The sequence below is a fragment of the Dipodomys merriami genome, unplaced genomic scaffold (assembly GCF_024711535.1).
Source record: "Dipodomys merriami isolate MVZ:Mamm:240054 unplaced genomic scaffold, mDipMer1.0.p SCAF_519, whole genome shotgun sequence".
Lineage (NCBI taxonomy): Eukaryota > Metazoa > Chordata > Mammalia > Rodentia > Heteromyidae > Dipodomys > Dipodomys merriami.
In genome coordinates, this window is record NW_027206090.1 from 612,289 (window position 1) to 640,135 (window position 27,847).

The 27,847-nt window shown below is 64.6% G+C and overlaps 1 protein-coding gene across 18 annotated transcripts; it reads left to right on the forward strand.

The window, feature by feature from the left end:
• Positions 1-508: 508 nt before the first annotated feature.
• On the forward strand, positions 509-26,964 carry LOC138811008 (protein Wiz). 18 transcript variants are annotated; one of them, XM_069998470.1, is made up of 13 exons: positions 509-552; positions 1,983-2,231; positions 7,850-7,922; positions 10,173-12,298; positions 14,024-14,347; positions 18,723-18,893; positions 19,661-20,164; positions 21,265-21,654; positions 22,206-22,754; positions 23,674-24,198; positions 24,311-24,730; positions 24,933-25,128; positions 25,848-26,964. In XM_069998470.1, exons 2-13 carry the CDS (start codon positions 2,027-2,029, stop codon positions 26,005-26,007), a joined length of 5,643 nt encoding a protein of 1,880 aa, XP_069854571.1. In that variant the 5' UTR covers positions 509-552; positions 1,983-2,026; the 3' UTR covers positions 26,008-26,964. The 18 variants fall into 18 exon arrangements, with proteins under 18 accessions (XP_069854571.1, XP_069854570.1, XP_069854576.1 ...); XM_069998469.1 differs by lacking the exon at positions 509-552 and adding an exon at positions 1,070-1,140; XM_069998475.1 differs by lacking the exons at positions 509-552; positions 7,850-7,922; positions 10,173-12,298 and adding exons at positions 1,070-1,140; positions 20,647-20,706.
• The last annotated feature ends 883 nt before the right edge of the window (positions 26,965-27,847 follow it).

Genomic DNA, 27,847 nt, shown 5'->3' on the forward strand with positions numbered 1-27,847 from the left:
GGATGGGACACGCGGGGGATGGGACACGCGGGGGGGGGGACCGGGATGGGCGGCCCGGGCGCATGCGGGTCGTGGCGGGATCTGACAGCCGAGGCCCGGCCGCGTGCCGTCCCCGGGTGACCCACGCGGGCCCGGGCGGCTCCTCCGTCGGCCCCCCGGGCCGGTGCTCGGTGCTCGGGAGCCCGGGGTTGCCGTGGTGACAGGCCCCGCCCCGCCCGGGGCCGCGCGCGCCCCGGGGCCCGCCGGGCCACTCCCAACATGGCGCCGCGCCCGGCGCGCGGCCCCGGGGGGGGGGGGGGGGCGGACCTCCCCATCATGGCGGCGCGGCGGGGCTGTCGCGCTGAGGTCACGGCGGCGCGCCGGGGGGCGGGGCGGCGGGGGGGGAGCGATTTAAAGGGACAATGTCCCCCCGAGCGGCGGAGGCGGCGGCGGCGGCTGCGGAGGCCGCGGCACCGGCCCCGGGAGCGGCGGCGGCGGGAGCGGCGCGCGCCGGCCGCACGCAGGAGAGGAAGCCCCGAGCCCCGGCACCCAGCCGGGGCCGCCGCCTCCCCGGTGAGGCCCGGCCGGGCCCCGGGGCGCCCCGCGGGCGGGGCGGAGCCGGCGCGGGGAGGAGGCGCGGCGGGAGGAGGGGGGAGGCGGAGGGGGCCGAGCCGAGGCCTGGCCGGGCCGGGGCCGGGCGGGACCCCCCGGGGCGGGGGCGGGGCCGCGGGGCGGGGCCGCGGGCGGGGCCGGCAGGTGGGGGAGGGGCGGGGGTCGCGGGCAGGTGTCCGCCCCCCCTCGGCGCGCGCGTCCTGCGGGGTCTCCCGCCCCGAGGTGCACGGGCGGCGGGCGCATCCCGAGGACCCCGGCCCCCCCCCTCCCGGTGCGCGGGGACGGCGGCGGGGGGGGGGCGGGCGCCCCACTGCGACGACCCCGGGGTGGGGGGTCCCGCCGGGGCGGAAGCCCCTTCCCCGCGCCGCCAAAGTGCCCCGAAGTTGGGGCGCAGGCTGCGCCCGCGGCCGTGCGCCCCGCGGGCCGGCCCGCGCGGGAGCCGGGCCCCAGGGCAGCGCCCGCCTGCAGGCCCGAGCGGCCCCGCCCCGCCGCGGCCGCGGCTCCGGGAGGCGCCGCTCCTGCCCTTCACTTTCCGCCGTTACCTTGAAGGTATTGCTGGCTGGGGGGGACCCGCACCCCGCGGCCGGGGGACCCCGCGCCGGGGCCGTCTCGGTGGAGGGCTTGGGGGCGGGGGCCGGGGGGCGCGGAGGCTCGGGGTGCGGAGACGGGGAAAGGGTTCCTGGCGGGGTCACCGAGGCTGCGGGGTTCATGCTGGGGGGTGGGTGGTGAGGGAAGGATGGGGGGGCGTGGGAAAAGGGCAAAGGTCAGGGAGGAGGGGGGGCGTAGGAGAGCGGGGTAGGCGCGGAAGAGCAGTGTGGCCGGGATTGGCTGGAAGCCGGGGGGAGCCGTGGGGGAGGTCGAGGCAGCGTGGAGACGAGCGGTGGGATGGATGATGGAGGGGGCTCCAGGGGGGGTAAACTGAGGCACAGAGGGTCTGGGTAACGGGAGGAGTTAGTTGCTGGGAGGGAAGCGCGGTGCCTCCCGGTTAGGATGGAATGGTGTGTGGCCAGGGCCTTTGTTACTATTGGTGTGTAGCTCACCTGGACAGGAAGGTAAACTGAGGGAGCGAGCCGCCCGGGGTCAGCGCTGGGTTTTGTGTGGTGCTGGGAGCCGGGAGCGGTCTGTGTGTTTGAACTCACGGCCTGGGCTGCTGACCCCGGAGCTTTTTCACTCAAGGCTGGGTGCCCTACCGCTTGAGCCAGGCTCCACTCACTGTGGGCTTGGAGATGGGAGTCTCCCAGACTGTCCTGCCCGGGCTGGCTTTGAATGGCCATCCTCAGATCTCAGCCTCCTGAGTAGCCAGGAGCATAAGCCGTGAGCCTCGGTGCCGAGCGAGGAGCCCCCGGGTCCCTGGCCTTTCTCCCTAAGCCCCTTCTCCTTTCTGTGCCTAGACCCGCCATGTGCCACTGAGCCAGCCCGGCCGTGAGGTGCACCCATGGAGGCTCCCCTCCCGGACAGCCTGTCCCCCTGCGACGGTCCTCGAGTCCTCGAGAGGCTGCCGGGCCCGGCCCCCGGGGAGGACATCGATGGCGGGGCCGAGGCTGCTGAGGGAGAAGGGGACATCTTCCGGTCCACGCATTATCTACCTGTCGCCAAGGAGGGTTCCCAGGACGCTCTAGATGGCAGAGGTGGCGTGTCTGGTAAGAGCGTGGCTCTGGTGCTCCGAGCGGGACCCGGCCTTGTTCCCCAGGCTCAGAGGGCCCAGCGGGGGCCGTAGATGGGGTTCTGATTCCTGTGTGCATCCGGAGCCTTCCCCGGGTTCTGGGCTTCGTTCCTCCGTGTACGGTGGTGAGCAGTGACCTCACCCAAGGCTCCCAGCGGGGAGCAGGGGCTCAACCTCAAGGTGCTATGGTGGCTTCCTCTCAGTTCCTCACTGACCGCAGCTAGCTGTCCCATCATCCACCTCTGCTGCTCTGTCCCTGGCTCCCCTTTTCCCCAAGCGCCCCCCACTCCCAGCAGTTCATCCCTCCGCTCCTGGGCCCCAGGCTAAGTCAGCTTGTGCCCTCTAGTGGCGAGGGGGGACGGGGAACACCTGCTCCCTGTTCTGTCTCAGTTTCCCCCGCGCTGTCCACACCTCAAGACGGGTTACGTGGCTCATTTGAGACTGAGCACCTACTGTGTGCCCGGCTGTGTTCTAGATGCTGAGAAAACGGCCCTTAAGTGAGAGAGGCGACCGTGTCCGCCCCTCCGCCCCAGGGCCTGGCATTCTCGAAGAGAGTGCTCAAAAGGCGGGCAGTGTGAAAGAGCTGAGTGCCAGGCATCATGCCGGGGCGGGGGGCTGGACAGCTCCCCGAGGAGGCTGGCATATCTGAGGGGTGGGAAGAGCATCCGTGTGGCCAGAACGGCAAGTGCAAAGGCCCTGGGGTGTGGGAACCTCTTCCTTCATCTCCTTGGCCCAAATGTGACCAGTTCGTGTCCTGAGAAGAACCTGTGGGATAGCCTTGGTTATTATCACCTTGTGTTAAAGATGAGGAAAATGAGGTCCTATGTGTGTGTGTGTGTGTGTGTGTGTGTGTGTGTGCGCGCGCGTGTGCACGCACGTGTGTGTGCATGTGTGTGTGCGTGTGTGTGTAACCCGTGACCCCAAGCCCCAGATCGGTCAGTAGAAAGTGTTGACAGCCCTTACCTCTTTGTTCTCAGTTGTGGGTACTGGTGCTTGAACTTAGGGCCTTGAACTCTCCCTGGGCTTTTTCCCTCAAGGCTGGTACTCTACCACTTGAGCCACAGCACCACTTCTGGCTTTTTGATGGTTGATTGGGGATGAAAGTCTCACAGACTTTCCTGTCTGGGCTGGCTTTGAACCGCGATCCTCAGATCTCAGCCTCCTGAGCAGCTAGGATGACAGGCGGGAGCCTCCTGCGCCTGGCTCCCTTTTCTTTTTTAAATTTTTATTTTTTTCCTCCCCCTGCCTCTCTTTCTTTCTGTGGTGCCTCTGTGTGTGTGTGTGTGTGTGTGTGTGTGTGTGTGTGTGTGTGTGTGTGTGTGTGTGTGTGTGTGTGTGTGTGTATGCGTGCGTGCCAGTTCTTGGGCTTGAACTCAGTTCCACACTCTGGCCTTTCTCTCAAGGCTGGTACTCTACCTCTTGAGCCACAATTCCACTTCTGGCTTTTGTGCTGGTTGATTAGAGATAAGAGTCTCACAAACTTTCCTGCCCAGGCTGGTTTTGAACTGTGATCCTCAGATCTCAGCCTCCTGAGGTGCCGGGATGACAGGCGGGAGCCACTGGCACCTGGCTCCTTCAAGACTCTTGACTCAGTGCACACCATCCCTGTTGCCATAGACCCCACCATGTGGGCTGAGCACCGGGAAGTAGGATGGGGGTAAGGAGCAGAAGAGGCAGGAGTGGCACAGCATGTGCAAAGGTCCTGTGGTGACTGAGGGCATTTCAAGTAATGGGCAGCAGTGGAAAGGAGCAGTAAGGGGAGAGCAGGGATGGCAGAGGGTCAGCCCGAGGAAACCTTGGCTGGACCTTCCTGAAGGTCCAGTGTGCAGGCCACACAGCCAGCTAGGGAGGGCGGGGTAGGGCTTGGCCTTGGGGAATTGAAGGGAATGGGCTCAGGATCCAGAGTCCCTGGCAGGTGTGAGTCTGCAGGCCTGGATGCCCTTTTCCCCACCCATCAGACACCTCGGTCTGGGGAGAGGAGCTGGGACTTGGGCTTTCACCTGTCTTACAGGCTGGGATGGGGGGGTTCAAGTCCCGCCCCTGATGGTTTGCTGAGCGCGGGTGAGGATGGCGGGGGGAGGTGTTCAGGGCAGCGTTTCAGCCCAGAGGCTGGAGGTGGGCCGGGGCCCGGGACCCTGTGTCTGCTCAGCGTCGTGGGCTCTTGTCCTGCTGTCCCCCACTCCGCCCTCTGAGGCCCCCAGAGATTCCCTTGGACTGCCCCTGAGGTCCCCCCTCCCACCGGGTCCAGCCCAGGCTTCTTGAGCTAGCCCCTCCCCTCATAGAGCAGAGCCTTGGGGGGGGGCGGGGGGCTTTGACGTGACTCCTCGCGGCTCGATGAATGGTCTGGTGCGTGTCTCACCTCGTGGGGGGGATGGGGGACGAACGACCTGTCATTTTTGGCCCTCATGAGGCTCCCAGCTGGGGCTGGAGGCCAGGGAGTGGAGGAAAGCAAGCCGAGGCTCGGAGTCCAGCCTCCACCCCAAGGAGCCAATTCCGACAACGCTCCCCGCACCCTCCCCCCCTCCCCAGGAAGTCCTACCTTCTTTCCTCCCACCGCCGCCGCAGTCCCTCAGGATCGAACATGTCCTGTAACTCCCTGCACCCACCACTGGCCAGCGCCCGGTCCTCAGAGGGCCAGGCCTTCAAGTCACCGCACCGAACTTCGAACTTACGTCTCCTGGGCTCTCAGGCCTTCGGATTCTCGGCTTGGTGGGGGTGGGGGTTCAAGTTCATTATGGATACGTCTGATCTGCATACGGCCTCCTCGGGGATCCCCGAGATCAGAGGCCAAGGAGCGACCCTCGGGCCACTCTGTGTGGCACCCCCAGGCGGTCTGCACCCCCTGGGCGGGGGAGGAGCCTCCACCTGCCAAGCCTCCGACACAGGCCCTCCGTGGCCTCCTTCTGCCAATGTCACCGCCACTAAAAATAGGAGCCGCGCGGACAAAGAGGCCACGTCGCTCCCACGCGTCTCCGGCGACGACCCGCCGGCCGGCCGACCGGCACAAATCAGCGAATCTGGGGCGCTCGGAAGCGGGACGCTGGGGACCCTCAGTCCTACTTCCCGTCCCTGGTGCGGGGAGCTCCTCCTCCTCCACCTGCTCAGAGCCACGGCCGCCCGCTGGGACTTCCTGTGTCCCAGGAAGGCGCTGTTTGGGGGTGAGGGGTGGTCGGGCATGGGGGGGTGTCATCGTGAGCTGGTCTGCATCTTGCGTCTCCCCACCCCTCCCCTGGCCCTCCCAGCAGCCTCGTCTTCCCCAGTGCCTCTCAGTTGGGCCCCCAGGGGATCCTTGGGTCCTATGTGGAGATCCATAGCTAGAGGTATATATGTGTTTTGGTTGTCATGGTTATGGGATCGCCAGGCGCTGGTGTCTTGTGGGCAGAGGCTGGAGATGCTTCTCGGTGGTGGTGGTCCTTAGGGAATGACCCTGCCCTCACTGTCAAGCTTAAACCACAACCACCACAACTAAACTGCACTCGGGGCCAGGCTTTGGGCCTCACACCTGTAATCCCAACCAATCGAGAGGCACAGATAGGTGGATCTAGGTTAAGAGAGAGACCCTTAGGGTCAAAGTGCTAACCGTGCCTGGTGGGACATGCCTGTAATCTCAGTCGCTCTGGGAGATGGATCACGGTCCCAGGCCAGTCTGGAGTGAGAAAGCCCAAGTCCCGATCTATAAAACAAAAGGGCCATCAGGAGCGCGGCACAAGTGATAGAGCACCTGCCAAGCAAGCATGAGGCCCTGCCTTCAATCCTCAAGACTCCCAAAAAGAACCAAAATAAAAACACATAGCCAGGCGCCGGCGGCTCACGCCTGGTCATCCTAACTACTCAGGAGGCTGAGATGTGAGGATCAAGGTTCAGAGTCAGCCGGGGCAGGAAAGTCCATGAGGCTCTGATCTCCAATGCACCCAGGTTCTGAGTTCAAGGCCCACGACTGGGCAAACAAAAAAAAAAAGAAAGAAAGAAAAGAAAACCAACTGGAATCTGGAAATTCCCACGGCCTTCTTTACCCCCCCCCCCCCCCCCCCGGGCTCAGATCTCCAGTTAGACAGTGGAGGGGTGTGTGTGTGTGTGTGTGTGTGTGTGTGTGCGCGCGTGTGCGCGCGTGCGCGTGAAGAATTAGGCCCAGGCTTTACTAACCCTCCCTCTGGGCCATCCTCAATTTGAGACGCGGCCAGCAATTGCATCTGTCAGGCCCTTGGCCGGGGCTCGGAGCTCCCCTCGTGTGTGTTAACCTTGGCTCAGGCCGCTGGCCCCGCTCCCCGGCCGGCACGCTTGCTCGTGGCAGGCTAGCGTGGCGGGCAGAGCCGCCCGAGCCAGGATTCCTGCGGTCACTCTAGACACTGGCTCGGTAGGCGGGTAATGGAGAGTTGGCTCTGTGTTGGGGGGGATTGGGGAGTTCCTGGGGGAGGGATTCTAGTCTAGGATTTAAGCCCGGAGAGGGCTCAGGCCGGACCCCGGTCCTCCATCCATCTTCCTCTGGCATTTAGTTATCCAGCATTTCCATGCCAGGCACTGAGAGTCTAAAAACCAACAAAATCCTCACACTCCTCAAGGCTTGGGCGCCTGCAGCGGGAACTCTGGCAAGCCACAGCCATCCAGAAAGACAGCCAGGGAATTTCTAGAAAGAAACAAAACAGAAGTCCCGTGTGGTGGTGTGTGCCTGTAATCCCTGCCCTTTGAGAGGCTGAGGTCAGGGACATGGTGAGGCTGAGGTCAGTTAGGGTGATATGGCAGGACCCTGTCTCAAAAAAAAAGGCGGGAAGGGGAGAGGTGGGCACCGGTGGCTCACGCCTTTCATCCTAGCTACTCAGGAGGCTGAGAACTGAGGATCAAGGTTCAGAGCCAGCCCAGGCAAGAAAGTCCGTGAGACTCTGTCCAATAAACCACCAGAAAACCAGAATTGGTGCTGTGGCTCAGGAGGTAGAGCGCCAGCCTTGAGCTGAAGAGCTGAGCACCCAGGCCCAGAGTTCAAGCCCCAGAACTGACAAAAAAAATTTTTTAAGGGAGGGGGGACAATAGAGTTTCTGAGAGAGAAAAACATAGGGGCTCCTTTGAGTCGGTGGTCTCGGACATGCGTTCCGGGCTGGCAGACAAGAAGTGGAAAGGTCCTGAGGTCAGAGAGAGGTAGGCTAGAGCCGGATGCCTGTCATCCCAGCTCCTCAGGAGACTGTGATCTGAGGATCTCGGTTCAAAGCCAGCCAGGGCAGGAAAGTTCATGAGACTCTTACTTCCAAAGAACCAAGGGGGGGGGGGGGGTGGGCGGAGCCAGAAGTGGAGCTGTGGCTCAGGTGGCAGAGCGCTAGCTAGCTTTCAGCCATAAAAGCCAAATGAACACTAGGAAAAAAAAACAAAAAAAACATCCATTCTGGTCCCCAGATAAAAAGACAGGACCCCCCAACCCCAGGGAAGCTAAGGGGGTTCCTTCCAAGAACCTCCCTCCACCCCATTTGTCAGGACTCAGGGATGCAGAGGCCTCTCAGGGAGAGGGTTTGGGGCTAGCAGGGCCCCGAGGGCCCCCCCCAGCTGGGGGTGCTCAGAGCCCCGTCCGGGGGGAGCGCAGCCCCTCAGGGTCTCCCCTCTCTATTACAGATGGGCGGCCTCATGCTGGCCTCAGAGAAGCCCTTCCCCACGCCACCTCCGCCACCCGTCGGATCAGCAGTGGGTGAGTGCCAAGCTGGCCCTGACCTCAGCGGGCAGGGGGACGAGCAGGCCCCAGAGAAGAGGGGGCCCCGGGAGCCAGGCCCGCGGGGGACAGGAGGGAGCAGGAAGTCAGGCAGGAAGAGAGAACACAGCCCCTTGGGTGTGTGTGCGGGGCTGGGGTGGGGGGAGGCCCCCACACAGACGGTCAACTCTCATTACCCACGCCGGGAGCCAGGCCCAAGAGCCCGGAGCTGAGCCCTGTGGGTTCCTCTGCCGCCAGGCGGCCCTCTCTGGGCATCTGCAGAATGGGAATGAGCTGCCCACAGGCTACCAATCACACTCACCTGCTTGGAGGAGCCGGAGCAGAGCAGACCGGTGGCCACAGTTCACCCTGACGGGCGCTAGCGGGTAGCCATCACCATCATGGGCTTTTTTTCTTCTTTTGGGATTCTTCGGGCTTGAACTCAGGACTTTGCATGCCTCTGGAAGCCAGGCCGCCAGCCCTGGTTTTCACTGATTACATTTGAGATAAGGGCTTGCTCCTTTGCCGCACACGATCTGTCGATTCTAGGCAGCATCCCCCAGGCCCACAGGCCCACACAGCCTTGTCCAGCTTTCCCCCTCCATGGACAATAAGGTCTTTTAGACTTCCCTGCCCAGGCTGGACTCAAATATGGATCCTCCTATCCTTAGCAGCCTCCCAAATAGCTGGGATTATGGATGGGCATGAGCCACAGGCACCCAGCCTGTAATGATCATGATTCATAAGAAGCTTCTGGAGTTTATGTTAATTGCTATGCTCTGGACTCTCAGCAAGCATTTTTTTTTTTTTTTTTTGTCAGTCATTGGACTTGAATTCTGGGCCTGGCGCTGTCCCTCAGCTCTTTAGCTCAAGGCTAGCGCTCTACCACTTGAGCCACAGCGCCACTTCTGGCTTTTTCTGTTTATGTGGTGCTGAGGAATCGAACCCAGGGCCTCATGGATGCAAGGCAAGCGCTCTACCACTGAGCCACCTCCCCAGCCCTCCCACTGGGTCTTTGCTCTGGGAGGGAGGATGGTGTCTGTGGAGCTCATGTCTTCCTTTGTACTATGAGTGTGACTGATCACCCCTCATGGAACCAAGGTCTTAAAAGTGGAGGGGTGGTCGTCACCAAATCAATGAGGAAAACGACGTACCCCTGAAATGGGGATTTGGGGTGTGGTGCTGCACACCTGTAGTTAGGAAGACCCAAGTTCAAGGCCAACTTGGGTTACATCATGAGAGCCTGTCTCAAAAAAAAAAGCCCAACAAAAACACAAAACCCAACACAGCAACCCTCAAGGGGACCAGCCATGTGGCTCATACCTGTAATCCCAGCTTCTTAAAGGTCAGCCACTGGGGGAAATCACAGTTAGAGCCAGCCTGGGCAAATAGCAGGAACCCCTCATCTCGAGTAATAAGCTAAATAGGGTAGCCAGAAATGCGTGACCCAGGCAAGCGGGCTTCACAGATACGAGAGGAGCTAGGTCTGAGGCTAACCTAAGTGAAGAGATAAAGAGTCTCAAGCACTTTCCTGTCTGGGCTGGATTTGAACCAAGGATCCTTAGATCTCAGCCTCCTGAGTAGCTGAGATTACAGGTGTGAGCCGCCGGTGCCCAGTGTTTGCCGGTGACGTGAAATTCCTTAGATGTTGTACAGGGGCGAGGAGGTTTCCAGTTGCTTCTCCTCCCCTCACCCCAGGCCTCCACCTCCCTCCCACTTGGGAAGGTGAGAGTCACTGGGTCTGGGGCTGACTTTGCCTGTCCACGGAGGGCCGGGGAGGGGGACGCAGGGGGGCGAGCAGGTGCCTCTTGTGAACCGTTCCGCTGTGAAGTTCGCTTTCCACCACATTTTGGGGGAGAGGTGTAGTTGATGAACTAAATCTCTCCGGCGTGGAAGGACCAACTTAGAAAGCAGCCTGGAACGCACACCCAGCCCTGGAGTCCTCCCGGAAGAGAGATGAGAGTTGACAGCTCTGGCTGGGGCTTGGGCACGTTCCCTCGGGGCAGCCCCAGCCCACCCCCACCCCGCCCCCACCGGCTTGCCACATTCTCCCATGATGCAGCAGGGCTGGCTCTGGGAACAGATGCAACCTGGGAGCTGAATCCAGACCGGTCTGCTTGCCCTTCCCCTCCCTCGGCCCCGGTCACCTGCCGGTCTAGGCTCACTCTGGAGTTGGATCAGGCCCTGCGGCCATCTCAGGACGCACAAGGCCCCGAGGGCTAACCTGTCCCCATTGGCACTCCCTTACAGCTGCTTTGATGGAGACAGCCTGGACTTCCGGCCGGGCTCCCCGCCTCCCTGCCTCTTCCCCGGGCCCCCCGACGGCCTGGGACCCTGGGAGCCCCCCCTGGTTCAGGGGGCCGGGGAGGGCGACCCATCTGAGCGGAGGTTCGAAGACTCGGTCATCGTGAGAACCCTGAACCCCCACCACGCCCAGGGCTCTAGAAGGTTCTTACCTCACCAGGGTGAACTGAAGGTCTGGGAGAAACTCCCCCGGGGTCGCCCCTCATTCACCTGGCTCCAAGAGACGGACGATCAGGGTCCCCAGAGAGAGCTGGGGTCCCGCGGGGACCTGTCAGCCTTCAGGAGGGTGACCGTGCCGCTGGGTGACCTTCCCAAGGCGTTGGGCATGGACGTGGCCGGCCGCAGGGGCCACCCCGAGGACGTGGAGGGCCTGAGCCGGCCCTCCGAGTGGTTCCTTCCCGCCTCGGCCTCCGAGGTGGCCACGCAGACGTGGACGGTGAACGCCGAGGCGTCCGTGGAGCGTCTGCAGCCAGCGCCGTCCCCGCCGCCCACGAGCGCCTACCTGGGCGAGCTGCTGGAGGAGGTGGCCGGGGCGGGGGCCAGCCCGGGCGGCCATGGGGAGGAGGACGAGGACGAGGAGGAGGAGGAGGAGGAGGAGGAGGAGGAGGAAGACGAGCCCGCCGTGTTCCCCTGCGTGGAGTGTAACATCTACTTCAGGCACAAGGCCCATCTCTTGGAGCACATGAATCAGCACCGGCAGGCCCCGGGCCACGAGCCCCGTGCCGGGCCGGCCCCGCTGGCCTGCGGGGAGTGCGGCTGGCCGTTCGCCGACCCCGCCGCCCTGGAGCAGCACCGCCAGCGGCACCAGGCCTCCCGGGAGAAGATCATCGAGGAGATCCAGAAGCTGAAGCGCTGCCCGGGCGAGGGCCAGGGGCGCCCGGCGCACTGGCAGCGTCCCGCCTGCGTCTTCGCCACCAATCCCTCCGGGCCGTTGGTGCCACCGCCGGGCCCGCCCCTCGATGGGGCAGCTGGGGGTCACAGCAGAGCCGGGAGCCCCGTCCCCGAGGCCGGCTCTCCGGTCTATCCCCGCTGTGCCCCCGCCTCCGACCTCAGTGCCTGCCTCTCCTGTGGCTTCCTGGCACCCAGCGAGGGCCTGCTCAGGGAGCATGCGCGCTTGGCACACGGCGGTCCCCAGTGGGAGGCCTTCCCGGAGGACCTGGCCAGCCAGCCGGGCACTAGCCAGGGTGTGTATGCCCGCTCCCCCGACGTGGCCACGGTGGACTACTTTGGCAGGGCCGAGCCGCTCCTGGCTCCCATGTGGCGGGAGGAGAACCCCGCTGGATGTCCAGACAGCCAGCAGCTGGACATCGCCAGGAACTTTCCAGTGTCAGAGCCGCTGCTTCACCACTCCGGCCCGGGGCCTCTCAGAAGGCTGGCCTTTCCCACTGCCCCGGCCTCGGTCCCCTACACCATACAGCTTGGTGGAAACAAACGCCGGCGGTACCCTTGGAGCGAAGAGGAGGAGGAGGAGGAGGAGGAAGAGGAGGAAGAGGAAGAAGAGGAGGAGGAAGAGGAAGAGGATGTAGCATTAACTTCCGAAATGGATGCTGCCCCTGAACATGGAGACCTGCCACCCCCGGCTGCCTGCGGCCTCCTCCCCGAGCCGGCCTTACGTCTGAAGCGAACGTTCCAAGAGGCCCTGCGGAGCGCGCAGGCGTCAAGGGCGCAGCGGGAGCAGCTCCGACGCATGGTGCCCCTCGTCCTGCTGGCAAAGCTCGGGCCGCAGCTCATGACCACGGCCGCCGGGGGGTCCCCAAGGCTGCAGCCGGAGGAGCTGGCGCTGGACCTGGAGGCCACCCACCCCTTGGATTTTCTGCTCCTGGATGCGCCCATCGGCAGCCCGCTGGGGCTGGATAGGCTTCTTGGGGGGGACCCCGTTGGCGGACTGAAACCCGAAGATCGCAAGTGCCCGTACTGTCCGGACCGCTTCCACAATGGCATTGGGCTGGCCAATCACGTCCGTGGCCACCTGAACCGCGTGGGCGTCAGCTACAACGTGCGCCACTTCATCTCTGCCGAGGAGGTGAAGGCCATCGAGCGGCGGTTTTCCTTCCAGAAGAAAAAGAAAAAAGGTAGGGCGGCTTCACCTCCAAAAAGAAAAAAAAGAAACACCTCCCCACCTCCCCTCCCAAATCCAAACCCACCAAAAACCCCCAAACGAACCTCCCTCCACGGCCTGGGAGCCACACGCTCACACGCACACGCACACGCACACACTCGTGCTGCTGAGTTCTAAACCCACCCACCTGTCTCTAATTCCTCCCTTAGCGCCATGCAAGGGAAGCCTGGGGGTCTCCCCTCCCGAGGGACCAGGGAGTCACGGCAAAGGTGGGTGGCGGTGCCAGCTGCCGGGGTGGGGGGAGGAAAAGGGGCCTGGGGGGAAGGGTGGGGGGCTTCGGTCTGCGCCAGACAACCAGCCCCCGTGGCCCTCTCTGCAAGGGACTGTCTGTTCAGAGAGGGGCAGGGCGGCTGCAAGCAACTCTTGTCCTCTTGGAATTCCTGGCCCAAGCCTGGTGGGACAGGGTCCCGGCGCCAGCAGCTCCCCGGGGCTCTTCTACGGGCTGGCCGCCCTCCTTGGGGAGGTGTTGTTGGCATGGGTGCGAGGCTAGGCAGCAAGTAACCAGGATGTGGGGGAATGCCCAGAAGGTCCCCAGCCCTCCCCAGGAAAGGTTCCCAGAGCTGGGAGTCACAGGCGCCATTCACTGTGGGGTTTTCTTTTTTTTTTTTCCTTTGGGGGGGGTACTTGGGCTTGACCTCCTGGCCTCAAGCTTGCTAGGAAAGCCCTCTATCACTTGAGTCATGGCCCTAGAACCCCCTCCTCCTATTTTTTTTCTTTTTCTTTTTGCTAGTCTTAGGGCTTGAACTCAGGGCCTGGGCGCTGTCCCTCAGCTCTTCAGCTCAAGGCTGGCGCTCCAGCACTTGAGCCACAGCGCCACTTCCAGTTTTCTGGTGGTTCATTGGAGATAAGAGTCTCAAGGGCTTTCCTCCCCCGACTGGCTTGGAACTGTGATCCTCAGATCTCAGCTTCTTGAGTAGCTAGGATGACAGGCGGGAGCCACCCGTGCTGGGCCCCCTGAGCTTCTTTTGCTTAAGCTAGCACTCTACTACTTGGCTTTTTCTGTGTATGTGGTACTGAGGAATCGAACCCAGGGTTTCGTGCATGCTAGCCAAGCAGTCTACCATGAAGCCACCTTCCCAGCCCTTTTTCTTTTCGGTTAGGGTCTCACATTTTTATTTGGGCTGACCTGGACCATGCACCTCTCTCTGGTTTACGTTTACATCCCCCTGGTAGCTGGGATGACAGGCGTATGCCACCATGCCCAGCTTTATTGGTTGAGATGGGGGTCTCACTTCATGTTTTACCTGGATTAGCTTCATAATCATGGGGAGGGGTCTTCCTGTATCTTACCTCCCAAGTAGCTGGGATCATAAGCGTGAGGTACTGCACCCGGTCTATTTGTTCGTTTCTTCATGCAACCCCTATTTAACTTACAGTTCTGGGGCAGGCAGCAATGGGCAGAAAAACCAAAACCTAAACAGATGCAACGGGTATCCAAATCCTCAGATCTACCAGCTGGAGATGGTACCAGCTATGCCGAGGGGCCTGGGAGGCCAGGATTCTTAGTGTGTGTGTGGGGGATCAGGGGTGCATGAGCTCAGAGCTATCGGTGTGGCATGGACGTCGTGAAGTAGGGAAACGAGGCGATCCAGGGCGATGGGCGGGGGGTGGAGGCGTCGGGGGCCGCCCCGCCCCTCTGTCCGTCCCCTCACACCATCTTCTGTTCCTTTCCCTGCAGTGGCCAACTTCGACCCCGGCACTTTCAGCCTCATGCGCTGTGATTTCTGCGGGGCTGGCTTCGACACGCGGGCGGGCCTCTCCAGCCACGCCCGCGCCCACTTGCGGGACTTCGGCATCACCAACTGGGAGCTCACCGTGTCACCCATCAACATCCTGCAGGAGCTGCTGGCCACCTCGGCCGCTGAGCTGCCCCCCAGCCCCTTGGGCCGGGAGCCCCCGGGGCCACCCGGCGGCTTCCTGACGCCCCGCCGGCCTCGCTTGCCTCTTACATTGCCCTTCCCGCCCATCTGGGCTGAAGACCCAGGGCCGGCCTATGGAGATGGTAAGCAGAGGGGGAGAGGGGAGGCTGGGCATGGCCTGACCCTTCCTGGGGGATGGAGGGGAGTGTTTTAAGTCACTTTACAACGTACACCAGGACCTCCCTGCCTGCCCCCTCACTGGCTCCTAGGGGTCCAGTCTGTTTTCCTCAAGGGGCTGGGCCAGGATGGGCTCTTGCTGCAGTTGTGCCCAACAAAGACCCATTGAGCACTTACTAAGAGCCAGACACGCTGTGCTGCCTACTTTACGGCCACAGACTCATTGAGATCCTCACCATGACTCTGTGAACATAGGCAGGTGTGGTCACCCTATTTACCCCCTCCCATGTTTCAGATGGGAAAACTGAGGCACAGAGAACTTAATTCATATGCCCAAGGTTACGTAGCCTGCAGGAGTTGGCCTTTGAAAACTAGGCAGTGGCACTGGAGCTTTCCTTGTTCTGCAAGAATCTTCTGCACCGAGCAGGGCTGCAGTGGCCCTGTCTGGGACAGTGGGAATGCTCTCGGCACCTGTGTTGTCCTGGATTGCAGGCAGCTTGCTGAGCACTTGAAATGTAGTGAATACTGAGCAGGCGGGCATCCTATTGGATGGTGCACATCTAGAATTCCAGCATGGATAATGTCTCTCTCCCACCTCTCCCCTGCCCCCCAATCCCTGAACATGGCATAAGGTTTCAACCTGTATCCTATTGGTTAGGCCTAGAAACAATGCCTGTGTGTGTATGTATGTCTGGGGTTGAGTATGGTTTGGTGTTGCTGGGGGTGAAACCCAGGGCCTCAGGCCTGTCAGGCAAGCCTTCTGCCTCTAAGCTGAGCCCCGGCATTGCATTGTTGCATACCCATTCTATTGGAGGGAAGCCGTGGTTATCCCATGTCTCAGCCACAGAGGCAGGGCTGGATTTCTGAGTGCCTCGTTTGGTGGCATCTCCGGTGGAGGGAGGATGGCCCTGGAAATCTGGAGTCAATATTTGGTGCAGGACCCCCGGATCCGGTACCATGGGGTTAGTGCAAAAGCCAAGGTTCCAATTCAGCAAAGGCTGACTTGCCAGAGTTTGTTTTTTGTTTTTTTTTGTCGGTCGTGGGGCTTGAACTCTGGGCCTGGGCGCTGTCCCTCAGCTCTTCAGCTCAAGGTGAGCGCGCTACTACTTGAGCTACAGCGCCACTTCCGGTTTTCTGGTGGTTTATTGGAGATAGGAGTCTCACAGTCTCTCCTGCCCGGGCTGGCTTTGAACCTCGATCCTCAGATCTCAGCCTCCTGAGTAGCTAGGATTACAGGCGTGAGCCATCAGCGCCCGGCTGCCAGAGTTTTTAATAAGTGGTGAACTGGCTGGGTGTGGGGTGGCTCAGGTCTGTAATCCCAGTTGCTCAGGAGGCTGAGATCTGAGGATGGCAGTTCCAAAACAGCCTGGGCAGGAAAATCAGGAAGACTATTTCCAATGAATCACCCAAAAGCTGGAAGTGAGGTTGTGGCTCAAGTGGTAGAGTGCCAGCCTTGAGTGGAAAAAGCCGAGACAGTAACCAGGCTTGAGTTCAAACTCCACTACCAGCATGTACATGGATATGTATGTGTGCGCACACACACACAAGCTCTTTCATGGACAGGAGGGACACTGAGGCACGGGCAGCGCAGTGGCTGGTGGGGGTCACAGGGAGAGGCAGTGAGGACCGGATCCTGCCTAGTTTTGTTTGGGTGCCCGGGTGGAGCTGGCTCCAGTCCGTCTGCCGCCTTCAGCCACACCCCCGCCGCCAAGTCCAGATGCCCTGCTCGCGTTCATTATCGGGCCCCCTGGGCCGGCACCCCGAGGATGGGAGCATGTGCGTGGCAGACAGACTTCCAGATTTCCCCGTCAGCCACCCATGTGCGGGTCCCCAGGTGTGGGTGAATGTGGGGTGTGAGGGGGTCACGGTGAATGGAAGCCAGTTTGGCTGTGTCCACAGGAGGAGGAGGGCTGTGCCCCCTGCCCGTGGACACCTGCGGAGCAGGTGGGGTGGAGGGGCAGGGAGCTCCTGCGGGCAGCTCCTTTATATGCGGTCCCTTGTGGAGGCGGGGCCTGGCCGGGCAGGGGCGGGGCCTAGCGCCGGGGTGGGCGGGGCCTGGCCAGGCAGGAGCGAGGCCTGAGCCAGGTTAGGGCGGGGCCTTGCGCCAGGTCTGGGGCGGGGCGAGCCTGGGCGGCCCCGCCCACCTGTCAAGTACCCGAGGGAGAGCACGTGGTGCTCCGAGTGGAGGTGGGAAAAGCGAGGTGGCGGGACTCGAGGAGCGGTCCCGCCGAGGGCTGCTGCGGCTGCGGAGGAGGCTTGAGGGTCGGGTGTCCTCCAGGACGGTGCGCGAAGCTCTGGCGTGAGGATCCCCAAGCTCGGGCCAGGTGCGTTGCCGGGGAAGCAGCTCGGGGTCGCCCGTCGGGGCGCTCAAGCCCCAGTGCTGATACTGAGGTGGATGAGCGTGGCTGGAGGACTCGCATCCTCGCCGTAGGGATGTCCGGAGCCCGGGCTGGGGGCCGGGGAGGAGCCGGGGACCTGCGCGCGGCGCCGGTGGGCGCCCCGGCGGAGGGCGGTGGACGGGGCGCGGCGCAGCCTGGCGCTCGCTGCGCTCGGCGCTCGGCCGGCCGCCCTGGGCGCGCCCCGAGGGGGGCGGGGCGGAGCGCGCTCTCCGGCCGCGACGCTCGGCGCTCGGCCGCTCACGCCTGGGGCGGCCGCCCCGCGTGCGCCGGAGCCAAGATGGCCGCCTCCACCGCCCAGTGCCGAGTGACAAAAGCGGAGAGCAAGGCGGCGGCGGGGCCGCGCGCGGGGGCCGCCCGGGAGCGCGCGCCCGCGGGGGCGCCCCCGCCCGGCCCCCCGAGCCCGGGCCCGGCGGCCCTCCCCGCGCCGCCGCCGCCGCCGCCGCCGCCGCCGCCGCCGCCACCGCCGCCGCCGCCGCGGGACGGGCCCAAGGCCGAGCCGGGGCCGGGGCCCGGGCCCGCGCCCCCGCCCGGTAAGCGCCGCCTGCGGGGAGGGAGGGCGGGAGGGCGGCCCGCGCCCGCCGCCGCAGCCCCCCCGCGCCCGCCGTCCGCCCCGCGCGCCCCCCGCCGGGCCCCCCGCCGCCCCCGGGCCTCCGCCGCCGCCCGCGGGCCCGGGCCTCGGGATCGCCCCGCCGCCGCGCCTCGGGAGCCCGAGCCCCGTCTGACAGATGCCCCGGCCCCTCCGGGCGCCCCGGCGCGGCCCCTGTCACGGCCCCGGGCCCTGCGGGGCGGCGCCCGGCCACCCCGGCCGCCCCGGCCCGGCCCCGTCTGACAGATGCGCCCGCTTCCCCCGCAGACTGCGTCAGGGTCCTCGGGGCCGCCCGTCCCCGGGCCCGGCGGCGCCCTCCGCACGTCGAGCCGGGCCGTCCGGGCCCCCCCCCCGGTTTCCTCCCCCGCCCCGCTCCGGGCCCCCCCCGGCCCCCGGCCCCGCTCCGGGCCCCCCCCGGCCCCGCTCCGGCCCCGCTCCGGGCCCCCCCCGGCCCCCCGGCCCCGCTCCGGGCCCCCCCCGCCCCCTGCCCCCCCCCGCCCCCTGGCCCCGCTCCGGGCCCCCCCCGCCCCCTGCCCCCCCCGCCCCCCGGCCCCGCTCCGGGCCCCCCCCCGCCCCCCGGCCCCGCTCCGGGCCCCCCCCCCGGCCCCCGGCCCCCGGCCCCGCTCCGGGCCCCCCCCCCCGGCCCCCGGCCCCCGGCCCCGCTCCGGGCCCCCCCCCGGCCCCCGGCCCCGCTCCGGGCCTCTCCCCGGGCCATCCACCCGCAGATCGGCGGCCCCCCCCCGGGAGGCCTGGCCGCGAGCCGCACCTCCAGCTTCCCAGGCCCCTTCGTGCCACACGCCAGACTCCGACAGGTTCCCGTCCCCCTCGGGACGGTGTCCCCCGCCGCCCCCCAGGCGCCCCCGGAACTTCCCACCAACCCGCGTAGTTCCCGGGGGTCCTCGTTCCCACCGTTTCCCTGTTGGGGTTCGGCGGTCCCCCACCCCGCCGCCCCTGAAGCCCCAGCTGTCTTGTCTGGTGACAGTCTCTCCCTGTCCTGAGCGCCTCGGCCTTCCCCCTCATTACCCAGCGGCCCCTGCCCCCCGGTATCCATGTACCCAGCCCTGCTGACTCTCCCCACATCCACCCTGTCCCCACACTGCCCGGAGAGAGTTTTGTATGACTCTTGTGAACGGGAGCCTCAGCTCAAACTCGCTCCGCGTCTGCAGCTTGTGCCTTCAGTTCTCAGCTCTTGTCTGGTCTTGGGGCCCGGGGGGTGCAGCCTCCACTCTCCCGGGGTGATCAGCTTCTCCAAGCAAGCGCAGAGTGCTCCCGATGAGGGAGGGTGCCACCCTCTGGGTCCTGTCAGGGGTGGTGGCCCGGCCCGGCCTGGCCTGAGCTTGTCTCCTCCACCCACAGGCCTGGGTCCTGAGGAAAGCACAATGGTGGCTATGGACTTGGGGTCCTCCCCCCTCCCCAAGAAGAGCCCAACTGTCCCTGGGGCCCTGGAGCAGGTGGCCAATCGGCTGAGCAGCAAGGTGGCCGCAGAGGTTCCTCAGGGCAGCAAACAGGAGCTGCCGGACCTCAAGGGTGAGTGAGTGGCCCAGCTGGCAGGGCAGGGTAGGGGTGCTGGCCAGGCTGGTGGTTCTTGCAGCGGGGGAGCTCTGGGGCCTGAGGGTTAGCGAGGTGCCCAGGTTGGCAGTGGCTCCCTCCCCAGAGCTCCAGCAGCCTGGCCCCCCCTCCGCAGGCCCCCAGGTATCCAGGGAAGCAGCGGGCGTGGGGTCCACAGCCCTGGCTCAGGGCGTCTTGCCGCTGCTGACCTGTTGCTAGCCGCTTGGGCTCCCGTGTAACCCCGACTCATCCATTGGCATAAGATTGTTCTGCGTAGTGTCAGGCTCCACGCTGGTTCCCAGGGATGTGAGGAGTGAGTCGACCTGGCCCGAGCCCTCCGGTCATTAGATTGAGAGGGTGGGGAATGGAGGCTCACCCGTGGGAGCATGGCTTCCGTGGGCCTCTTGCCCAGCGTGTGGCACGAGCCACGGAGAGGAGCTGGGTGTGAAGTTGTGGCTGGCAAGGCTTGTTGATGTGAGCCAGTTGCGGGGGCGCCTGGCGCTGGCCGGACCACAGGAGGCTGTGCCTCCTGCCGTGCGCTCGCTCCTGGGTTCAGGTCTTCCCTTCTCTGAGCCTCAGTTTCCTTGTTTGCAAACCCTGCCTCCTTTAGAATCATTGTGAGGATCGAGTGGGGTTGACTGCAGCAAAAACACGTCCCCGGAGCCCAGGTGAGGGGAGGAGACGCGGGCTGGCTGGGCCCCGAGGCCTCACAGCCCGCTCTCCTGGCCTCCCGTCTCCCCCTCCAGCCCAGAGCCTGACCACCTGCGAGGTCTGCGGCGCCTGCTTCGAGACCCGCAAGGGTCTGTCCAGCCACGCGCGGTCCCACCTGCGGCAGCTGGGGGTGGCAGAGTCAGAGAGCAGCGGCGCCCCTATTGACCTCCTCTATGAGCTGGTGAAGCAGAAGGGCCTGCCGGACGCCGCCCTCGGACTGCCCCACGGCCTGGCCAAGAAAAACAACTCCCCAAAGGATCTGCTCACGGGAGCCTCGCGGCCTGGCCTGCTCTCCCTGGCCAAGCCCCTGGACGCTCCAGCCATCAACAAAGCCATCAAGTCGCCTCCGGGGTTCTCAGCTAAGGGCCTGGCCCACCCTCCCACCTCGCCACTCCTCAAGAAGGCCCCCCTGGCCCTGCCGGGCTCCACGGTCCCCAAGAATCCCGAGGACAGGAGTCCCCAGCTGTCCCTGAGTCCCCGGCCGCTCTCCCCCAAGGCCCAGTGGCCCCAGTCTGAGGATGAGGGGCCCCTGAACCTCAGTGAGTGTGGGTCCTGGGAGCAGGGTGCGGTGCCAGCGCTGGGAGGGATGGGGGGAGGGGGTGCCAGGCCTGGACAGGCGGGGACAGCAAGCAGCAGCTCCTGGGTCCTGCGTGGTCCAGGTCAGAGCATGCACTCCAGCTTCTCCTGCTGGGCTCCCCTGCCCATGCCCTTCCGTCTCCCCCCATCGCGGCCTCCTTCCGCTCTGACCCCACCACGGTCCTCCCTGCCGCCTCCACACAGCTCCTGTCCCCTTGGCCCAGGGTGGGGTAGCTTGAGTTGCCAGGCCTCCACGGTCCTGGCCTCCCCAGTGGGAATTCTGGCATCTTGGCCGTCCAGGTGGACGGGAGGGCCCTGGAGCTGGCCTGTCTTTGTGTCTTCCTGGCCATCCTGTCTGGATGCGTATCTCTCTCTTTCTGTCTCTTTCTGTCTCTCTCTGTCTCTCTCTCTGTTTCTCTCCCCCCACCTCCCGGTGTGTGCCCAGAGCTGTTGCGCCTCCACCTGAGCTGCTGGGGGAAGAAATCTTCCAGACGCAGGGAGCAGGGTTTGTGAGCGGGTCCCCGAGTGATCAGGCTCTCCCTTAAGCCTGTTGCCTAGCAGAGTACTGGGGTGTCTGCAGGGTCTGGCTTGGGCCTAGGGAGCAGCCCAGGCCACGCCTCTCCGGAGCCGTTTTTTGCTCAGTGCACCTGGGTTGCTGGAGCAGGGGCCGTGGCTGCCGTCGCTTGGCTGTGTGGTGCTCAGCAGCCTGGTGGGACCCCCCGACTCTAGACCCACCATTTGCTTCCAGGGCTCCCTTAGCAGGGCTCCAGGAGAAAGGGACTGGGAGCATCCCGACCTGCCGCGGGAATTCTGCCATCGCCTTTACACCTTGCATCCTTCAGCTGTCCATGTGCAGCTGGTGCCAGAGGCCAGTCAGGGAGAACAGGCCGTCCTGCGCCCGGCCGCACCCCCCCCCCCCCGACCTCCCAGAATCAACCTGCAGCGTCACTCTTGGACCCCAAACTGCCTGGGCAGCGGAGACTTCACGCCAGGCTCCTGCTTCCGTCCCCCAGGGCCAGCCACGGTGGCGGCCGTGAACGCCCCCTGTGTTTTGTCTCCGCAGCTTTAGATAGTGACGGGGGCAGAGAGCTGGACTGCCAGCTGTGTGGTGCCTGGTTTGAGACCCGAAAGGGCCTGTCCAGCCATGCGCGCGCCCACCTGCGCCACCTGGGCGTCAGCGACCCGGATGCCAAGGGCTCCCCCATAGACGTGCTCTACGGGCTCATCAGGAGGGACGGCGTCCAGATCCGCCTCCCACCCGGGCGTGGAGTCCTGGCCCCGCTGGGGCGGCCTCCTGCCGCCTCCGAGGCCCTCTCCTTGCTCCCCCCCCCACCGCCGGCCAAGAAGGCCAAGCTGAAGGCCGCGGGTATGGCCAGCCCCTGGGGGAAGCAGGACCTCTCGGCCGCCGGCATTTTCTGGGCCTCTGATGTGGAGCCATCTCCTCTCAACCTCTGTAGGTCCTCGCTTCAGCCGCCTCCTCCTCCCTGTGGGCCCTGGAGCCCCTCCCGTGGTGGGGGGGGTCCTGGCCCCCTCCTTCCTCCCTCCCTGTTGGGGCAGGGAGTGGACAGGGGCCCTTGGCAGCGGGCCAGCTCTGCCCAGAGATCTTGTTGTCAGGGGCTGTTCTGCCCTCCCTCGGCCTTGCTCTTCATCACCATGACTTCCCCGAGAATGAAGGCCAAGGGGCGGGGCCTGGCTTTTGGTGGAGAAGGTGCCCACGTCTGCCCCCAGTCCGGAAAGGCACAGGGCACCTAGACGGCCGCTTCCCGTCTGGACCTGTGGAGACTGGGAAGCTTGGTTCCGGCCTCCGAAGGGACCCAGGCCCCTTTGAGCTGCCCCTGTCCGGGGCCTGGCCCCCTGCCCACTCCTCCCTGGCTTCCACCTGCCTTCCATCACCACCCTAGCCTGTGGGCGCGCCGCCGCCCACACCCTGCCGACCAGAACGCTCCTGCAGGTGGCCAGGCTGCCGGTGCCCTTGGTCCTAACTGCCCCTCTCCTCTGCCGCAGCGTCCGGGCCGGAGCCTGCACGGGACATCCGCTGCGAGTTCTGCGGCGAGTTCTTCGAGAACCGCAAGGGCCTGTCCAGCCACGCGCGCTCGCACCTGCGGCAGATGGGCATCACCGAGTGGTACGTCAATGGCTCACCCATTGACACGCTGCGGGAGATCCTGAAGAGACGGACCCAGTGCCGGCCGGGTGGCCATCCCCACCCGCCAGGGCCGAGCCCCAAAGCCCTGGCCAAGATGGTGGGCAGCGGGGGCCCTGGCAGCTCGCTGGACGCCCGCAGCCCCTCGGACCTTCACATCTCGCCCCTGGCCAAGAAGCTGCCGCCGCCGCCGGGAAGCCCCTTGGGCCACTCACCAACTGCCTCCCCTCCCACGGCCCGGAAGATGTTTCCAGGCCTGGCAGCACCCTCCCTGCACAAGAAGCTGAAGCCGGAACAGATGCGGGTGGAGATCAAGCGGGAGATGATGCCAGGGACCCTTCATGGGGAGCCACACCCCTCCGAGGGCCCCTGGGGGGTGCCACGGGAAGACATGGCACCCTTGAACCTGTGTAAGTGTGGCCCTGTGGCAGGCAGGGCAGGGGAATGGCTTGAGAGGCCCCCTCTGCTCTCCTTGGGGCTACCCACTGCACTAGGCCCAGGCAGAAGGGAGGGGCGTGGGTACACGTGGGCACACAGCTCTGCACCCCACAGACCCCGCTGCCCAGCTTCCGCCTCGCCCGCTCTTCACCCGGGGCAGGCCAGATTGTGTCACCCAGCGATGGCAGAGAGACTTCCTCTCGTGCCGTCTTCAGTTGGCTAGTAGTGTAGGCTGCCAACCGGATCCCTGTGGAGAAAGCAGCGATTAGTGATGAATGACTTAGTGATGAATGACTGGACGGGAGTGTGGGGGAGGTCAGGTCTGAGCCTGGGTCCTTGCCTGCTCCATGTTCGAAGCCGTGGCTACAGGGCAGGAGTGTCGGGGCAGGATCCTCACCTGGACGGGGAGGAGGAACCGAGCCCTCTGGCTGTGGGCGGAGCCCCGCACCAGTTGTGGGTGGGGCCCCTGGCTGTGGGCGGAGCCCCTGGCTGTGGGCGGAGCCTCGTGCTAGCTGTGGGCGGAGCCCCTGGCTGTGGGCGGAGCCCCGCGGCTGTGCTCTCCCCAGGATTGCGAGTTGAAGTTCTGGGCACGGGCCTTGGTTACCGGGCTCTCCCCATGCTGTGCTTGTCATCATGTCACTGCCTCTTGCTTCCCCGGTCACACTGGCTGTGTTCATCCTGCTCGGGTTCCTGCCACTCTTGTCATGTTTAACGTTCTTCCAGTAGTCCCGGGGCGGGGGCCGAAGCGGAGGCTCAGAGAGGGGAAGTCCCCTGCGCAGTGGAGGCAGGGGCGCAGGCGGGCTGCCCGGCTTAGGGCGGAGCGCGGGTCCCGGCGCGGCCGGCCCGCCGCGGGCTTGAGCTGCAGCCGCCCCTCCCTCCTTCCTCCCGCAGCGTCGCGCGCCGAGCCCGTGAGGGACATCCGCTGCGAATTCTGCGGCGAGTTCTTCGAGAACCGCAAGGGCCTGTCCAGCCACGCGCGCTCGCACCTGCGGCAGATGGGCGTCACCGAGTGGTCGGTCAACGGCTCGCCCATCGACACGCTGCGGGAGATCCTCAAGAAGAAGTCCAAGCTGTGCCTCATCAAGAAGGAGCCCCCCGCGGGAGACCTGGCCCCCGCCCTGGCCGAGGACGGGCCCCTGGCGGCGCCGGGGCCCCTGCACTCCCCACTGCCCCTGTCGCCCTTGGCTGGCCGGCCCGGCAAACCGGGCGCGGGCCCCGCGCAGATCCCTCGGGAGCTCAGCCTGACGCCCATCACCGGCGCCAAGCCCTCGGCCGCCGGCTTCCTGGGCGCCGTGGCCGCCAAGCGCCCCCTGCAGGAGGACCGCCTCCTCCCGGCCGAGGTCAAGGCCAAGACCTACATCCAGACCGAGCTGCCCTTCAAGGCCAAGGCCCTCCACGAGAAGGCTTCCCACTCGTGTAAGCGGTGGGCCGTCGGGGCGTGCGGGGTCCCCAGGCGGGGTCCCCGGGGGGAGGGGGCCGTGCTGCTCCCCTGGGGGCCGTGGCTCAGCAGCGCCCCCTCCGCCCGCAGCCACCGAGGCCTGCTGCGAGCTGTGTGGCCTCTACTTCGAGAACCGCAAAGCGCTGGCCAGCCATGCGCGGGCGCACCTGCGGCAGTTCGGCGTGACCGAGTGGTGCGTCAACGGCTCGCCCATCGAGACGCTGAGCGAGTGGATCAAGCACCGGCCCCAGAAGGTGGGCGCCTACCGCAGCTACATCCAGGGCGGCCGCCCCTTCACCAAGAAGTTCCGCAGCGCCGGCCACGGCCGGGACGGCGAGAAGCGGCCGCCCCTGGGGCTGGCCCCGGGGGGCCTGGCCTTCGTGGGCCGCAGCGCCGGCGCTGAGCCGGGCCTGGACGCCGGCCGGGCCGCCGACAGCGGGGAGCGGCCCCTGGCGGCCAGCCCGCCGGGCACGGTGAAGTCGGAGGACCACCAGCGGCAGAACATCAACAGTGAGTGCCGGGGAAGGGGGAGAGGGGAGGGGGGCCGCCACCCGCTGCGCCTCCCGCCTCCCAGGTGCCCCCCACCCCCATCTGTCTGGGGCGGGGCCGGTCACCAGCTGTCCCCACCACGCCCACCACCGCTTACCCTGCTGGGTGGGTGGCCCTGCACCCAGGCCCTCCTGCTCATCTCCTGTGCCTCCCCCCACCATAGAATTTGAGCGTCGACAAGCCCGCCCCCCAGATGCCTCTGCGGCCCGAGGGGGTGAGGACGCCGGAGACCTGCAGCAAAAGCTGGAAGAGGTGCGGCAGCCCCCACCCCGCGTCCGGCCTGTCCCCTCCCTGGTGCCTCGGCCCCCCCAGACATCACTCGTCAAGTTTGTGGGCAACATCTACACCCTCAAGTGCAGGTATGCTGCCCCCCGGGGACGGCAGGGGCTGCGGGGGGAAGGGGACATGTAGCTGGGTGCTGGACACCAAGAGTCACGACAGGACAGGAGGGACCATGGACAGGAGCAGCTCAACACCAGCCAGCCAGCCCCAAGTTCAGATTCCCGCTCTGACACTTAGCATTGGAACGGTCACCAGTGTCATGATCTCATACTGGAACGTCGCCCCCCAAGTCTCCGTCCCCCACCTGTAAGACCAGTTTCCCTGCTAGGTTAGTAACAAGGTCTGAGCTTTACAGTTAGTAACACTGAGCAGCACACCCAGCATGTCCACAGTCAGCACTCAACAGGTATTTTCCTGAGTGCAAAAAACAGAGCTTAGTTCATTCATTAGTTTGTTAGTCCACGTGTATACAAGACAAGAGATGACTCATTTCAAACGATTCCATCCAAGTCTGAATTAGGATTCAAACCCTGGTCTCTAGATGAGGCCTTGCTTGGTGCTGCTTGGGGTGGGGCTGAGGCAAGGCGGGGCTGGTGAGTTGGGTGGCTGATTGTCCCACTGCCATCCTGTGCACTTTAGATGGCTCCACCCAGTGGTGGACAGAGATGGCTGTCCCCCGGGAGGCTCCTCCTCCCTCAGATCCTGAGCTTGCTCTGTCTGCATGCCCAGGAGTGTGGACAAAGCTAGGTTTCGGCCTCTGCACGCAGCATTGGCCACTCCTGGTCTCTGTGTGCAGGTTCTGTGAGGTGGAGTTCCAGGGACCCCTCTCCATCCAGGAAGAGTGGGTACGGCACTTACAGCGGCACATCCTGGAGATGAATTTCTCCAAAGTGGACCCCCCGCCTGAGGAGCCCCAGGCCCCGCAGGCACAGACAGCAGCAGCAGAGGCACCCTAACACAGCAGCATTCCAGATTCCCTCTGTCTACTTCTGCCTGTCCTCCTCCGTGTCTCCTTCCTTCTCTTCCCCCTTTCTTTTCCGTTTCCAAAGGAGCAAGCCAAAACCTCAAACCGGTGCCCCTCCGGGGCTGGGCACACTACAGCTGGGGTGCCGGGAGCCAGCTGGCCACCCTCCCCACACCCCTGGACTCGGGCCGCAGGGTGTCTTCCTTCAGTCTACGGCCACCTGGCTGGGCCCGGGAGGGTAGCCAGGTCCTGGGGGGCAGCGTCTCGGTTCCCAGGAAAGGCCAGGGCTCCCATGTCTAGCAGCCAGCTGGGGCTAGAGCTGCACCCGTGGCCATTTGCAAAGACCCCAAAGACCCCTGTTGTGTTTCCCTCGGGCAATCATGATGATTCTGTGACACTCCCCTCCCCCCCCCCCCCCATGCAATCATGCGCACAGGCACCTCGGGAGACCCGGGATCTGCCCCAGCCCCCCAGGTCCTGAGTCGAGCCTCCACACCCCGCCACGGTGCTTGCTCAGGGGAAGCTCTCCCCTGCGGGCCCCCACTGAGCCCACGATGCCACGGAAATCCTCGTTGGCCGCCCCCCAAAGGGTCCTTCCTGCTGGGAAGAGCTCTGAGCTGACAGCTGCCTCCTGCCACGTCCAGGCCCCCCGAGCCTCAGGGGCTCCGGGCCGGGAGGGCGGGGTGAGGGGCGGGACAGTCCCTCCTCCTCCCCCTGCCTCCCCCCACCCCTTCACTGTTGCTTTCTATGTATAGCTCTCTAGACCTCTCACTTTTTTAAAGACGCGTTTTGTGTAGAGAATAAGGAACGTGGATCTTTTTATTTTTCAGTCCTGGGCCAGCTAGATACCGGGAACTGATTGACCTTTTAACTTTTCTCAGTGGCCACCTTTTGGTTATTGATGTACCTAGAAGTATGTAAATTAGATTAAATTTCTCTTCTGGAAACACCCTGGGGCAGACAGCCAGTGTGTGTTTTTCTGTCACATGGACAGGCCGGTGTTGGCTGGCCGCCGGGGCTGGGGTCTGGGCCTCTGCCACGGCCCAGAGGCTCGGGTTCCCCCGCCAGCCGCCACATCAGCCAGCATGGCTGGGGGTGAGCCCGGGTTCCCGGCTGTGGGTCCTCGAGCCGAGGCTGGTGAGCCAGGGCCTCCAGCCAGAGCTCCGCTGCTGGCCTGGGGAAGACAGCCAAGCCAAGCAAGTGCGGCCAGGAGGGCTTTGTAATGGTGGGAGCTGTCCAGGGAGGATACTGGGGACTCCCGGAGGTGGGGGATGACACTGCTGTTGGGAGCATGGATGTGGAGAGGGGGTTCAGAGAGCTGGGGCTCAACCTGTAACATGACCCCCCCCACTGTGATCCTCAGATCTCAGCCTCCTGAGTAGCTAGGATTACAGGCATGAGCTACCTGTGCCCAGCTTCTTGTGTATATGGTGTGTGTGTGTGTGTGTGTGTGTGTGTGTGTGTGTGTGTGTGTGTGTGTGTGTGTGTGTGTGTGTGTGTGTGTGTGTGTGTGTGTGTGTGTGTCTGCCTGTTGTGGGCCTGGAACTCAGGGCTTCATTCTCTCACCTGGCTTTTTTGCTCATGGTTAATGCTCTACCGCTTGAGCCACAGCTCCACTTCTAGCCTCTTGGTGCTTAATTGGAGATAAAGCTAGCTAAGCTACTCATGAGGCTGAGATTTGAAGATGGGAGGTTTGAGGCCAGCCCAGATTCTTACCTCCAATTAACTACCAACACATGGCGGTTGAGGGAGCCAGGGGTGAAGGTATGACTCAAGTGGTAGAGGGCCAGTTTAGCAAAAAATGCTAAGGGACAGCTCCTAGGCCCTCAGCT